The sequence below is a fragment of the Arachis hypogaea genome, chromosome 1, assembly GCF_003086295.3.
Source record: "Arachis hypogaea cultivar Tifrunner chromosome 1, arahy.Tifrunner.gnm2.J5K5, whole genome shotgun sequence".
NCBI lineage: Eukaryota > Viridiplantae > Streptophyta > Magnoliopsida > Fabales > Fabaceae > Arachis > Arachis hypogaea.
Window position 1 is genome coordinate 103,161,001 of NC_092036.1, and position 16,248 is coordinate 103,177,248.

The 16,248-nt window shown below is 32.4% G+C and overlaps 3 protein-coding genes across 4 annotated transcripts; all 3 read left to right on the forward strand.

The window, feature by feature from the left end:
• The first annotated feature begins 4,356 nt into the window (after positions 1 to 4,356).
• LOC112705484 (uncharacterized) lies at positions 4,357 to 6,829 on the forward strand. Of its 2 annotated transcripts, none has more exons than XM_025756316.3 (9): positions 4,357 to 4,724; positions 4,835 to 4,896; positions 4,979 to 5,033; positions 5,110 to 5,228; positions 5,336 to 5,422; positions 5,506 to 5,622; positions 5,875 to 5,967; positions 6,171 to 6,201; positions 6,474 to 6,829. In XM_025756316.3, the coding sequence occupies exons 2-9, from the start codon at positions 4,879 to 4,881 to the stop codon at positions 6,662 to 6,664; spliced, it is 711 nt and encodes a 236-aa protein (XP_025612101.1). In that variant the 5' UTR covers positions 4,357 to 4,724; positions 4,835 to 4,878; the 3' UTR covers positions 6,665 to 6,829. The 2 variants fall into 2 exon arrangements, with proteins under 2 accessions (XP_025612101.1, XP_025612095.1); XM_025756310.3 differs by having other exon boundaries at positions 4,367 to 4,724; positions 5,130 to 5,228.
• Positions 6,830 to 7,586: 757 nt separating this feature from the next.
• On the forward strand, positions 7,587 to 8,069 carry LOC112705498 (uncharacterized). Its single transcript, XM_025756324.2, has one exon. It carries the CDS (start codon positions 7,587 to 7,589, stop codon positions 8,067 to 8,069), a length of 483 nt encoding a protein of 160 aa, XP_025612109.1.
• A 1,495-nt stretch (positions 8,070 to 9,564) lies between these two features.
• LOC112705475 (probable E3 ubiquitin-protein ligase LUL4) lies at positions 9,565 to 12,784 on the forward strand. The gene is made up of 3 exons (XM_025756300.3): positions 9,565 to 10,425; positions 11,341 to 11,854; positions 12,346 to 12,784. Exons 1-3 carry the CDS (start codon positions 9,872 to 9,874, stop codon positions 12,457 to 12,459), a joined length of 1,182 nt encoding a protein of 393 aa, XP_025612085.1. The 5' UTR covers positions 9,565 to 9,871; the 3' UTR covers positions 12,460 to 12,784.
• The last annotated feature ends 3,464 nt before the right edge of the window (positions 12,785 to 16,248 follow it).

A 16,248-nucleotide genomic window follows, 5' to 3' on the forward strand; every position in this document is an offset into this window, starting at 1 on the left:
ATAAATCAATATCATCGTTCATCAAAATCATAACAATCATCAAAATCATCATACATCAACAATTATCAACAACCAATTCAATCCTATTTTAAGGTCTACTAGCCTAAGTGTCCAAAAATATTATATATTACATAAAAAAATCGAAATCATACCTTAGTCGATTTTCAATATGTACAATACACTAAAATTTGGATTCTCCAACTCAAATCCAATGCTTCCAAATAGTCAAAATAACTCCAACAAGCATCAATAATCAAACTAACATCATATATTTCATCAAAATCAATACCTAATATTCACAATATACCAAACTACAAGAGTTTTTGAGAAACCTCACCTTGTCCATAGAAATTGGGAATAGAACCCAACAATTTCTCACTAATAGTTAGTACCTAAATAATCAAAATACAAAAATTTACTCAAAACTCAAACCTAAATTTTCAAATTTCTTAGGACTGCATAATAGAGAAGAAATTTCAAAATCTACCAACAAAAGTTAAATGAAACTAATGAGCTTGTTGAGAGCTTCACGTAGCTGCAAACTGTTCGCAAATCGGAGCACCGTAACTCAAGTAATGAGCAAAAGAGTGGGAAAGTGAATAGTATTCTTTCCCTCTTCTCTAACCCTACCAACTGCTGTGTGTGTTGAGTTATGAAGTGTGAAGTGGCTGAAATGGCCTTTAATGAGAGTATTTATATGTTGGGCTTAGACTCAATTTGGGCCCGGTCTAACGGATTTTTTACCCATTTGGCCCAATTTTGGACCAAACCTTTAGAATTTGTGTCCAATTTTCAACTTTAATTATTTTTCGAAATTTTTCTATAGTTTTTACTGTTCTCACACAGTACCGGACATAATTAAGCCGGTACTATCGGCTAATTTATCGGTATGCATTTTTACGCAATTTTTTACAAAAAATTATATTTTCCAACTCAGAAAAATCTATTGAGTCCAAATATCATATTTAAATTTTCTAATTAATATTATAAATTTTTGAAACTTATTTTGGGCAATTAAATTATTTTATTTAAGCGGTTAATTAATTTGCGGTTCTTACACCGTGTCGTCGAACCCAACCTCCCTCAGATATGAGACGATGGTGTCGGGTGGTGGAAGCATGTGACTCACTTGCTAGGGCATAAGTAAGTGAGGCCTCTGACAAAAAATAAAAATATCACAATTATTAAAATTTGTATAGATCCATCGACATATCAAACTGACTTAACTATTGTATACATTTGTTCAATAGAAATTTATACGTATGTACTAACTTAATTTATGTCGATACAAATTTTTACGTTGACATGGACTTACTTAACTAATAGATATTTTCTCAATACGTTAAGTAAAATAAAAATATACAGCAAAGTAATTAATAATCTAATTATCAAACTTTAACTTAATAATCTAATTACAGTAAATAAAATATTTTTTAATTTATTTAAATAAAAAAATTTAAATAATTAATAATCTAATTATCAAACTTTAACTTAATAATCTAATTATCAAATTTAGATAGTTAATAACTAAGTTAAGAAAATAAAAAACAAGTAACAAATAAACTAACTTCAACCGTTTGAAAAATATCTACCTCAACATTTAATATCTAAGTTAATAATTATGTGGTTAACAACTTAATTACAAAAAAATAATAACCATATTTTTAGAATTATTCCCTAACAGGCCCTAATTGCTAATGATACAAATTGTATTCTAGTTTCTGACAAGTATCCTAAAAATGGATATACATATATGGGATAATATAAATGTAAAGATAATAAATCTAACCGTAAAGTCGGCGCCCCCAGCATAGTGTCATGTGGTGTTCACACTATTGATGTCCGGATCACGTGCATTTGCACGGGTCATCTTCGTCTTACTCGATAATATGGTCAGAAAGGGATAGAAAAAAGAAGAAAGTGGAGGAAAAGTTCGAAATGGGGCCTAGATCAAGGTTGTAAATGACATCTATATATAGACGTGACCCAGTCTTATCTTGTTTACACTATAAACGAGATATACACATATCACGCGCACTGTCTTATCTCGTTTATAGTGTAAACTGTAAACGAGATAAGTCTTATGTATTTTAAAATTTATTTATTTTAGTAAATTAAATATATTTTAAATTTATTTAAATAAAAAATTTAGCAAAATTTTGGTGTCAAAATTAAAAATTTTAGTGTTATTATTAAAAAAATTTAGTGTTATTTTTCTACAAAATTCAAAACTCCTTTTTTTTTCATCATCATCATCATTATCATCATCATCATCTTTTTGGTACCATGTAACTCAAAATTACTCTTCATCCTCCTCTTCTTCTTCTCCATCATCATCGTCATCTTCTTCGTTTCTCATTTTTATCTTCTCCTTTTTATTTTACCTTCTTATAATTCTTCTTATTTTATACTCTTAACAAGAGTAAAAACCAGAAAAAAATCAAACAAAAAAGAAAAAGAAACACATAATGCTGCAAAATCATCCGAAAGAGGAGGAGAAAAGGAAAAAAATGTAGCAACAATAACAGCAATAAAAGAACGACAATGAGGAGAAAACACGCAAAAAAGAATAAGGAACACAGAAGACGAATGGTGAGTTAGAGAATATAGACACGCTCTCACTAACGAAACTGATTTTTGGATGATTTTGACCAACTTAATTGGATTTGGTTACTAAAAGACTTAGATGTATAGTAAAACTGTAAAATATAATGTTTAGCATTTAAGATTTAGTGTCTATTAGACTACATTTGAAAGGGAGATGAAGATTAAGGTAGCGTTTGTTTTGAGGTATTGGGATAGGGATTGAGAGATTGAAACTAGTATTATATTTGTTGACCCAGAGATTGGTATTAAAATTTCAGTTTCTATTCCCAAAATTTTAGTATTTCGGTACTTCCAAAAAGTGGGGACATAGGAGACTGAAATTTTTGAGGAAAGAGACTGAAACTTTAATAACATTTTATACCTAAAATAACTTCATTTTAATTAATTAATTCTAGCTTTATCCTTTGTGCAAATTAAATTAGAGTTTCATTCTTATTTCAGTCTCTATCTCCCACTTTACACCAAACACAATATTAAGACTTATTTCAATCTCTTCTCTCAATTTCTGTCTTTCAATCTCAGTCTCTTAGGTTGCGTTTGTTTGATGGAACACAAACACTAATTCATAGATACGGTGGTATACGTCCACCGTTTGTTTGCTAAGACACAGATTTTTGAAAAACACGGTGACACACAAACATACATAAAATACATGTATTTGGTGTCCTTTTCAAAACACTACTTAGCGTTTGGTAGAGAGACAGAGACCGAAAGATTGAGATTGAGAGACAGAGACCGAAATAAATTTTAGTATTTTGTTTGATACAAAGTGAGAGACAGAAATTGAAACAAGAATAAAATTCTAATCTAATTTGCACAAAGGATAAAATTAGAATTAATTAATTAAAATGAGGGTATCTTAGGTATAAAATGTTATTAAAATTTCAGTTTCGTCTCTAAAAATTTCAGTCCCCTGTGTCCCTATTTTTTGGAGGTACTGAAATACTGAAATTTTAGAGACAGAGACAGAAATTTTAGTACCAGTTTTTGAGGCAACAAACATGATACTGTATCTTAGTCTCCCAGTCTCTCGAAACAAACACTACTAGTACTGAGAAACAGATACTAAATTAAGTCTCTATATTGTATTTGTGATAAAATATATTAAATTGGGTTATATTTCAATATTATGTTTAATTTAAGATAAATATAAAAATTAAAAAATAAATTTAAATTTTGAAAAATTAATTAAAAATATATTTTTTTAAAAAAATATTATTAAAATTTTAATTTTAATTTCTAAAAATTTTAATTTTCTGTCAGTAAAGAAGCTGAAATTTTAAATCCCAATACTAAAATTAATTTTACTCCTACCAAAACAAACGCTACCTTATTTAATAAAAGTTCTCGTTATGCGAAGTACATTCCTTCCTTCGGCTGTCATTAACCATGTCTTTTTGTTTTCAATATTGGATATTGTGTTGGGGTGAAACAACTGTGGGCCTAAATTATGGGTTTCTGTCATTTTTGGACGAAAATCCGGACGTTAAGCTGAAAACTTATAATGACCAAAACTACCCAAAAATATCATCGACCTTGACAAAAACAAAACCGTTGATTAAAAACAATTTTGCATAAGAATATAAGTGTAAACTGAAAAAATAAATGGGTCGATAAATAATCAAGTCATATTAATTTATGGCGTAAATTGTACTATATTTGTGACAATAAAATTTACTTTATTAAATACGAAAAAGAAAATTTACTTTATTTACTTGTATAAAGGGATCAAAATGCAAAAATGGGCCTAACTCGAGAGACACATTTTTCTCATAATAATTTGTAGTTTAGTTCTATAAATATAATAAGCAATCTTAATAATTAAGTATTTTAAAAAAGTAGTAGTATTTTGCAAAGCATTAAGTTGTAAAACTGACATTTAATATGAACGTTTTAATTTCGATTTGATATATTTGTATTTTGTTCCTTCCAAAAAGAAACATAGCATTGAATAAAGAATTTTCGTCTGAAGAGAAAAGAAAGTAACCAAGTATTTTATTTTGATTAAAGAGTTTTGGAAGATGAGATTCACGTGGGCCTACGCTCTTAGCATCACAGTTGTGGTTCTCATTGTTGCATCTGCTGTTGCTTCTTGTTTCACTTCTCCAGTTGAAAAGGTTCATCTTCCCGCTTCTTCTTCTGTTCTTTGGATTTAGCTATCATGAAAAACTATCCAACAATTCTGGGTACATAGAAAGTTTAAACCTTTTCACTCTTTGTTCTGCAGCTTTTGAAAGATTTCTTGATATGGGTTGATCGTGATCTTGGGCCATGGGGTCCACTTGCTCTGTAAGTCAAGTTTATGTTTATCTTCGTTTCGTGAATGAATTTATGCAGCTCATCATGTTTTCTTTGCTGATTCTCATCTCAGGGTAGCTGCTTACGTTCCCTTAACTATCTTGTCTGTTCCACCTTCTGTGCTAACTGTAAGAATCTTTGCTACCTTCACATTATAAACATTTTAAGAAATTGGAACAAGGAATGTCAAAAAAGATGCTTCAGTCACCATGCTTGATATTCAGGTTGGTGGTGGGTATCTCTTTGGGTTTACAATAGGCTTTCTTGCTGACTCTATTGGTGCAACAATTGGTGCTGCAGTTGCGTTTCTTCTTGGTAGAACAGTAAGTTTTCAATTTTTTGCATTTAGTAGTATCTTGATTAGTTCAAGATTCAGTTGCTCTTTAATTTGTTTCTTTTATTCGTATATTTATCCTATCCACTTGTGCAGGTTGGGAATTCACTAGTTATCTCTAGGTTGAATGATTATCCCAAGTTTAGAAATGTGGCAATAGCAATTCAAAGATCTGGCTTTAAGGTTTGTGGACTGCAAGTTTTTAATATCATGAATTAACAGTGTTCTTAAGGTTTTTATTCATGCTTAGTGTATTCTGTATACAGATTGTGTTACTTCTTAGGCTTGTACCATGGCTACCATTTGGCATGCTAAATTACCTGCTCTCTGTGACTCCTGTTTCATTAGGGGAATACACACTAGCTTCCTGGTTAGGAATGATGGTAACTTCTTCACCCCTGATCCATAGACATACTCTTGCAATGAAGTTTTGGATACTATAGTCGAAACATAGCATTATGTTGTTTGCAAACCTGCATTGGTAAATTTCATATATGAATAAGTTCATCTGCATTAGTTCTGACTTTGTTCGCAAATAAACTGAGGTTTAGGCATTCTTAACTTCATATAGTAGATGGTATTCTGGTTAAGCAGTATATTAAAACATTTAATAATTTTAATTGTTACCATTGCAGCCATTAACACTGGCACTTGTATATGTTGGAACAACCCTGAAGGATATATCTGATGTCACGCATGGTTGGGGTGCGTTATCAAAGACTCATTGGGTAAGACATGCTGTGCTTTAGCCTTCAAAGGATTGTTTTTTCTTGCTTCATATTTTTCTTATTGATGAATGTCTAAGTTTCCTTAGAAGCTGAAATCTTTCAACATTCTATACTGGATCAAATAGATGGCTATTTACCTCATAGTCATACTATCAATTTCAATACTTATAACATATGCCTCTTTCTTTCTCTTTTGTTTGCAGGCTCTCATCATATTAAGCCTTGTAATATCTGGTAAGTTACATCGTTACCCAACTTAAATAAAGATTATGAAGGTTTATGTTTGAGTTGTTTTGAGTTTCCAACAGTGTTTTTTTGGGGCTCTGATAAGTTCTGTCAGGAATGAAGCATTTAATTACATGGTACAAATAGCAATGAAGCATTTGATTAGAGGATCTGTAGTTAACTATATAGATCACAATGAATACATTTCTTGAGCTTGGAAAAGCAATAGTTGATAAGAGGAAGAATAGTTTTATTAATACTCCTATTTGGGCTGTGTGCAGTGATTCTGATGATATGTGTTACCAGAGTAGCCAAGTCAGCTTTAGATAAAGCCTTAGCTGAATGTGAAGAGAATCAAGATATAGACATAGAAGGCACCGGTACCTTGCAACAGTTAGCCGCTGATTCATCTGCAGATCTTAATCAGCCTCTCATAATATCAGATCAGGCCAATGGCAATCAACAGAAGTAAAATCTGTGCATAAATTCTTTCAAAGTTTATTATTTACTTTCTCCTTTTTCTTTTCACAATTTTTTGGTGTTGGCTAATTGTTCTACTTGTAAATTTCAACAATAGTAATGCAGGATGTTACATAAATGCTTAATAATATAATCAAGATGAGGATATTTCATATAATCTGATTCTTTCTGTTTGTACTTTTTCCCATGAGTTGTCAAGCAAATTCTTTTAACTGTATATTTCTCAAGACAATAAATAATAATAATGAAAAACTGTAGATAAATAATGTTCATCTTTGTAATGTTAAAATGACAGAATTTGAACATTTTTGTCAAGAGACAGCAACTAACACTAACCAGTAACCACATTATGGTTACGTTCCATCCAACACAATAGAATGAAGTGTAAAAAAAAAAATAAATGAATAAAATCACACACAAAAAAGGAAAACATTTCTTATTCAGGGCAAGGTTATTTATATATTCATCTTAAATTGAACCAAAAGCAACCCATTATGATTTATTGATAAAGATGAGACCTAATCATGAATCTTTGAATGCCCTTTGTCAATTTTATTGGTGACAACAGGGCCATAGCTAGCTCACTTTTATTCCACAGAAACAAAGGGAAAAAGGGCCACCCCATAAGCAATTTTATAAAATAACCGCTACAACATTACTTTTCTGCTTTCCAATTGCTGAATCTTGGGGTTTAAGGGACCCTACCAATTCCTTGATGGAAGGGCTAAACAATATTCTTGTCATTTTGAGACTTCTAAAGTGATACTCTGTACATTCTATTTTATCTCATTTTATGATCATACATCCTCACAACACTCACCATGCCCTTTTGAGTGAGCCACAAGAAAGCCTATAACTGCTAGATTCACCAAAGAACTCAGCTTTATTACAAATACCATAGTTCTTGGAAACTGATGACAAAGAACAAGAAGCAGGTCAGGTCCATCATGGACAAAGTGCAAGGATTTCGCCTTGTATCTTGCGGCGGCTGCTTTGACAGCTGTCGTGACCATACTCGAGGCTCTCGAACCGGGACAAGGATATGGAACTTTAGTGATAAGCCAGTGGAGCTGCAAATAAGGGTGGGATCAATACTAAAGAAGATTCACACATTGAAGCCAGGATCATCCAAGAGAATGAAGTGTAGAAGCATATATAAGGCATATATGCCTAGTGGTGGGAATGGTGGCAGCTTGAAGAACTTGTTGTATCACTATGATGAAATTTGTCACCCTTATATTTGGATCCATGACACAGGCTGTGATTCCTTGAGGATGGGGAAACAACAGTACATTAGTCTTGAGGATCTCAGGGATTCTTCTGATATCAGAATCTTCAGGGATCATCAGAGAGGCTGCGTATCGGTTCGCAAAAGAACAAGGCCAGATTTGTGCTGATTCTGAATTTGAATCCGGGTTGTGTTCTGAAAGTTTGAGTTTTGCAATGATTTGGAAGTGACATTTTCTGTTTCTTTGGCTTTTGATATTAATCCTATGTCTCTCTTCTTTTTTCTTCCTTTGATAAGTGGTGTTTTATTGCATAATGAAAATTGTTCATAACACAATTAGATAGGCTGAGTGAGATGATGATGTAGCAGATAGCAGTAAATTGTTCTTTTCTTTTGTTTTTGTTCTTCTCTGAAATATGTGCTCCTAAGAGATTATGATAAATTGATAATCAACAAAAGCTCTTCATTCTTGAAATGCTACATCATAGTAAATTATTAATCAATAAAAATGTATCTAAATGTCAAATTATAATATGGGAATGCCTATTATAATAACTATCAATTTTGTTTGTATTTCAAAAAACTTAAGCTGATAGTCTTCTCTTTAAGCAAAAGTCTTTTTGAATTTGTTTGATTTTTACATGGGTTTTTTTTTTCTCTTTTTATTTATCTTATACTATTTTTTTATTTTTAAAATTTAATAAGAATCGAACTCTAAATCTTTCAAACATAAAACTTTAATATCATATCATGATAGTATTTATCCTAAAAATTTAAACTAATAAGAGAAAACAATATGAATGAATAACACTCCTTAAATAATAATTTTTTTTGTTTGCTTAATTTTTTTGAATAAGTATTTTTTTTTATTTGTCTTATACTATTTTTTTGGTATGCTATCCCTATAATTATATATTACTACTATTTAAGAGCATAAAATTATTTTGCTTTCACATTGCGAATCTAATAAAAAATTAAATCTCATATAATAATGTACTTAGGCACATCAAGAAAATGGTGCAATAAAATTGAGTCAATGTGCCCATAACCCATGATGAATGGACTTAACTAGGAGTACTAATAAAACAAAATATTGATCAATTAATTTATTAATTTACTTTATCTAAAATATTTTCATATATATTCATATAAAAAATTATTATTTTTAGAATTTAAACTAACGAATATTGTTTCAAACCGCACCTATTGTATGGTTCCAACTTCCAACAATAGAAGTAGTAGTAGTTAATGGCAGGAAAACAAGTAAAACTAAAATAAAATAAAATGGAATAACACGATAATTGGATTTTTGTGAATTTTGTAATAAATTTTTAGATAATTTTGTAATAGACTTATAATTAAAAGAAACTAAATAAATTTTTAAAAGACTCGAACAATATTACAAATATCTAAAAAATTATAACTCTAGACATAAATATCTAAAAAGTACTAAATAATATTTCATCTTATAAATTATAATGTTTATATGTCTTAAAATATGAATAATACTGTAAAAAAAATTATTAATTAAATTTAATTAAGATAATTTAATATAATAAAAAATAATTAAAATTATTATTTTAAATTTTACTATTAAATTTAATTCATAAAAAGATTTAGACATGTAACATTGTTCCTAAAATATTATAATGCTACACACAATTATTCTAGAACAATCGCACTCTAATTTTTCTGAAATCAGCTGTTACAAATGGACGACTCTTCATTCTTCAAGACTTGCTTGCTACTTTTCTATTTTGACCTATAAATGACTAAATGTAGAAGTCAAGAATTTATTTTTGTATGAAAAATATAAAATATATAAATGGCTAAACTAAAATGGGAAAGGTAATGGAATATGGTTTACTGAAGAAAGAAAAATGTCAAAGCATTGAAATTGAAATTTGTAAGAATCATCGGATCCGGAGCTGAGATTCATCATCATCATCTTCTTCTTCTTCTTCTTCAAGAATGGGAATCTCTTGGAGCAACACCAACAGTAACAGTAACAGAAGAAGAAGAAACAATTACCCACCTCCTTTTCCTCCTCCGTACTACTACTCTTCTGATGCTCATCCTCCGCAGCTTCCACCGCCGCCGCCGCCTTCTCAGCCCCCACCGCCGCAAGGCTATTACTTTCCCCCAACCAACCCTTCCACCACTCCCTACGTCGGTACCCATCCTCTGCCTCCTGCTCCTCCTCCTCAGACCCATTCCTTCTATTATTCAAATGGCTACGCCACCCCTACCACCGCCGCCGCCACCACCAACGCTCCTAACTATGCCAATCGCCTTCACTACCACCCTTACTATGCAAATCAGGGTGCTCCCGCCTGGGCCCCTGTTCGCCCCCCCGTTGCTGCTGCCGCCGCCGCAGCTCCACCGCCCTATGTCGACCATCAAACCACTAAGAAGATTAGGAACGACGTGAACTTGCATAAAGATACTTTGCGCCTGGAGATTGACGAGCTCAACCCTGATCACCACTTGGTTTCTTTCGTTTTTGATGCCCTCTTTGATGGCAGGTACAACCCTATATTTTTCCCTATTCGATTCACTACTTCATTATTATGCCTTGCAATCTTCTTAGGCTTTTGTATATATTTGTTAAGATCTGTTGGCTATGAAACTAGTACTAAGAGCTTTTTGTGTTTGTAACCTGAGGTATTGGACTGGAAGAGAGGGAAGGGGAGGGTTTGAAGTTTGAACTGTAATCATAAATTTAACTCACAAACGCACCCTTAATGGCCCTTTGGGCAACAATTCCTATTGCAACAAATTTGAAGTCTATTAAAATAATCTGCCTACTTTTCATTCCTTTCTCTGAGATTTTCATCTGTGCTTGAACTCTAAAGAGCACATTGAATCATGATTGATTTAACTTATAGCTCATGCTGGAGAATTGAGGCAACTGGTTGGTGTTTATCTTATTGGTGCTGCATACATTACATGATTTGAGTTATAATTTTTTTACTGTTTGTAAGCTTGCTGCTTGAGTTATAATTGTCATTGATATAATTATTGGTCGGATTAACTAAAAACGTGTTTTGCTTTGTTTTGTTAACATTGATCCAAGAAATCTTTGCATTTTTGCTGTTGAGGTCGAAAGTTAGTACATGAACAATTTGCTTATGTATGGACCATCATATATGTGAAGGACTAAATGACAACATTCACATAATGACTCTGCATTGCATATGCTTTGATTAAGAGCAATTTATTTGACAATATTGCATTCATTGGTTTTTCAAACAAATTTACATGCCGATGAACACATTATTTGACAGTAAAATATATGGGCTATTAGAACTGCTATCAATTTGATTAATTACTTTGATATGATTGTACTTAGAATAGAATGTTAAATTCGAATGCATATCAATTTTGTATGATACTTTCATTTGTCTAACCTCAATTCTTCTTTCATTTATAATTGGCAGATTTACTATCTACTACTTAGCCAAAGAAGAAGAAAAGTGTAGGTTTATTCCACTATATCCCGATGCATTTGCGCCGATCTCATTCCCCTTTCAAAAGGGAGTTGGCCAGAAATTTTGTCAGCCTCCTGGAACGGGCATTGACCTTGGTTTCTTTGAGTTAGAGGATCTTGCAAAGCCCTCACCTGAAGAGGATCTGTTTCCCCTTGTAATATGTGCTGAAACAAGTATGAGAACTTCAGAAGATGAAACTTCTGATGGTTCCACAATTGATGCATCTCCTCACATGCAAATAACTCAAGCTGTCTTAGTGAAAAGCAACGGTATTGGTCCTTTCGAGGTAAAAGTAATTAGGCAGATTCTCTGGATTGATGGAGTTCGTTATGAGTTGAGAGAGTTATATGGAATAGGAAGTGGCTCAACAGCTGCAGATTTTGATGATAATGATCCTGGGAAGGAGTGTGTAATATGCATGACCGAACCAAAGGACACTGCTGTCTTACCTTGCCGACATATGGTATGATTTCATGTCCAACCTACTGCTGATACTCAGTTTCTTGGAAAAAGTACATCTTAAGCATTTGTATGGATATGATGTATGAGGGATGATGGTTCATGAACACAAACCTTACCATTGTTTGCATGTTGAAAAGAAAAATCTCTTGTGGAAAATCAAGATCATTCTTGATGTTTCAGTATTTCTAGAAGACTAAATTGGTTGCTGGTGATCTTATAGGCTCATAACCTCAATTTCATATATATCTTATTGCCATCTGATCATCTGTGTTATTTAAAATCGTATAACACTGTATTACAGAAGTTTATCTCTAATGCTTCTCTTTCTTCCCAGCATCAGGGTATGTAGACTGTAGTAATTGTTTGGTAGAAATCCATACATACTGATACAGTGGTTATTCCACATCACCATGTTTATATTTTGTTTTAAATATTCATTTTGCTATATTATTCATTATTCCACATCATATGACATATGTTGTATTTTACCAGTGTATGTGCAGCGAGTGTGCAAAAGCATTACGGCTTCAATCCAATAAGTGCCCAATATGCCGCCAACCTATTGAGGAGCTCATGGAAATCAAGATAAACAATGATGACAAATGACATCTTTCTCTTCAATGTGAAGTTGAATTGCATGGTATTTTTATCATAATATATATAGTATTATGAATTGCAGTCAGGTAATATATAGTTCTTTTTTTTCTTTTTTCTTATTTGTAAATTGCGGTCAATAATCTGTTCATAGTTCATATGTAATTCCATGAAAAGGAAGTTAGATAATATGTGATTTTCCCGTCATTGAGAATATTGTTCATGCCATCGTGTTTTCTTAGTTCTTTGATTTGTGAGAGGATCGTGTGTATAGAAATCCTGGTTTGGTCACTGAAATGCCTAGAATCTGAATGAAGGTGAAGCTTCTTATTCCTAACCTATGTTTGAAAGGCTTGTTGTAAGCTTATATATGGTGTTGAATTTTCTTTCTTCCTTCATGCATATCATATTTGGTAGGCATAAAAATATAGAACTTGTGATCTCAAAGATGTTTGCTGAAGCAGTTGGTTTATTATCTCGTGAGTGTAAAGAAAAAGAAGATATTCTATGTTTTGGAGGTTCTTTATCTTCTTTTCACCAAGAAAGAGGCTTCGGTAAGATTGATATACAATGCACCCTTTACGTAAGTGTCAAATCAGAACCTTCAAAGCATGAAGAGGTGGTTTTCAGACATCAACTTTTGAACAAATGAACATGTAGTAATGTAAAGTAAAACCCACCAAACTTCTTTCTTTTGTGCCCTCTTGTTTTATTTATTTGGAACTGTTTTCCTGTGAACTATTCCATTTTGCTATTGCAGGGGAGACTTGGAGTTCCAATCATTTACTCTCCTAAATTGTTCAAACATGAACAGTGTCTTTCACCCTTAATCATACTTAATATCTAAGCTATGGAGATTTTCTGTTTTCAAACTGTGTCTATGTTTCTTGTTTCATCAGTCATAACTTTAGATTTATATATATATTTTTTTCAAATGGCAAATCATGAGTAATAGGGCTTTGAATGAGACATACAGGATCAACCCAAAAAAGAGCCATATGAAATGGACTTATTTTCATCTTTATTCTGCATTCTCACCTTCATCAATTTGGTCATTCAAACTGTTACATCAGCAAACGAGTAGGTCAGGAATACTATGAGAACAAAGTTGACCAAAGATATTAACAATAGTAAGAGTAATAGTAATGGTTAAATCTCTGCACATCAACACTCCCATGCATGTACTCCTTTTATTTAGTTCTTTATTTTTTCCATATTCTTTTATAGAACAATTTTTTTCGAGAGATTTGCCTCAATGCTAATCCATAAGAGGCTTTGCTGCTAGTACAAGCCGTTAGGTCCTATCTTAAAAGCAATGGAGGTACCAAGTACCAACACTTTTGAATATATACACGAGTTCTTGAATGAGTTGAATCTCTTGACCCTTTTTCTTTTGGTTGAACCAAAGCGAAAAAAAAAAAGTGAAAAACCAATAAACAGGGTAAGGTACAATCCCAACCAAGTTCTTCATAATCTGAAGACACCGACTCAACATAGTTTGGTATCTTTTGCTACCTTTTCCGAAGAAAGTTAACCGAGTTGGAGTCCAAGTCCAAGACCCTCCTCACAAACACAAACAAAAGGCCTGAATATACAGACAAAAGAAAAGGAAGCATCTTCATATTCATTTGTCCTTGAATTGCAGGCTAGCTAGCTACCCTTTACCAGTTACCACCTCCTTTCTTTCTTTTATATTTGTATTTCACTGTTTAGAATAATGGCAATAATTAAAGTATATAGTGCATGATGATGTGTTGTATCTAAGTTTCTAACTTACAAGTTAGTAGAAGAAAGGGTTGAACATGAATAGTACAAGAATAAAAACTTTCCCTTGTGGTCAAAACTTATCAATGCCTACACTCAATTATTAATTTCCCATACCATACTAAAATCAAAACCTATAGAAAAAAAGGGGGGCCATGTGTGAGATACAACTAGAAGTGTACTCTTGTATAGTTCTAGGTGAGCCTCATAAATACATACCCTTCCCTCCCCAATTTCCATTCTCTCAAATTTTCATCAATCACTGTCCATAGACCATGTGGTTGCTCATGTGAAGCCCTCCACAAAAATAGTAATTTCTTTGCATGGCTGCCCAAGTCATTCTCTAATGGAAACCCTTTGGTGACAGATTCTGTAAAAATCATATCCCATATATGGACGGGCCTAGCAGTAAACTCACTTGCAAAATTACCCATCATTCCCTTCAACCTTCAATTATACATCATCCATCATCCACAATATCATAACTCCCCGTCACAATCATGTGTACCAAAGTTCCGTATTTTCTTTGAGGGTGAATTGGGTTTTGGTAATGTTTGTGGCCAGAAAAATAAGTCCCATCAAACACAAAAGTAGTTGCATTATTATTATTATTATTATTATTACTACTGTCTTTATGTCACTGATTAATGAAATAAAAACCAAAACTTTCAATTGCTCGTATAATAATCTAAACAAAATTTTAGGGTATTGATCTGTAAAGTAGAGCTTATTTGTTTAGGAGGGTGTCTACTTTGTACCTCTGTAACTGAGGAATTAGTCATTAGGTTTTCGGTCGAATGGATATCCTGGCGCAAACAAAAAAAATATTAATTCTAAAGTCTCTTTATTTAGACTAAAGTCCAAGAAATACCAATTAGGAATGGTTCCTTTTTTTCAAGCAATTTAAATAATTAGTAGTCCTTTGATGGGTAAAGTGCCATGTTCAAAGAGATAAAGAGAAGTAAACAAAAAAGGACAAAACCACAAGTTCTTGATCACAATTTAGTCTTTTAAGAATGGAAACATGAAGTTGAATTGGGAAAAAAATATCAACGTAACAAATTGAAGAAAAAAACAAGAGACCTTGAACGTGATATATGCAGAGTGTGGTAGCTGCTAGCTAGTTTTTCGGTTGCTTTCTCCCACCTAATTGCTGTTAAAGTAGGGCAAGCATGATTTAATCACCCTTTGCTTTATTATTTGTTACATTACCTTCAATTACATATGCAATGTCCTATAAGTCTTTGTTACTTTTTGAGAGCCCAAAAAACGTGACCACAGCAGCAGCAACTCAAATTTCATTTCACACAAGTTAGGCACCAACACAAAGAAAAAAGTGTCATAATTTCTGGTAGTCCCATATGCAGCGGTTTTTACTTTATCTGCCACAATAATAATTATAATCAAACTAAAAGCATCGATAATGCGTAGTTAAATCAAACTTTCTCCTTCTGGAATAGCATTCACAACTGTCTTCTTTTAGGCTTATTAGGCCATCCTTTGTAGATCATAGAACAAAGTTGGCAAATTTGTTCTTACTCGGAAGATTTGTGTCAGTTCTTCATTATTATTATTATTAGGCACTCCATCAACGAGCGACAATCCATGTTTAAGCATTTAATCATCAAAAACAAGGCGCAAAGCACTTGCCATATATATAGACTATAGTTGAATATTAAAAATTTTAAGAATATATACAAATATTTAGTGGTTCATAAATTATTTTTCGCCATGATAAATATGTGCAAACTAAATAGTCTCACTAACTAACTTGGATTGATCGAGTGGTCAGCTCACTATCCGTTTAAGTAAGTGTCGGGGATTCAAATCCTGCCTTATCAGGACGGATTCAAGGGGGAGCAAATTGTGGCCTTCCCCCCCTCCCCAACAAATTTTAAAAGTTCTTATACTATTATAATAGATATTTTGTATAGAATAAAATTTAATAATGTAGTGATAGTAAAAAGAGTTATTATTCTTGTCAATGAGCTATAGTTTAAATGGTATAGTCTCTCTATACTCAATTAAAAAGTTGCG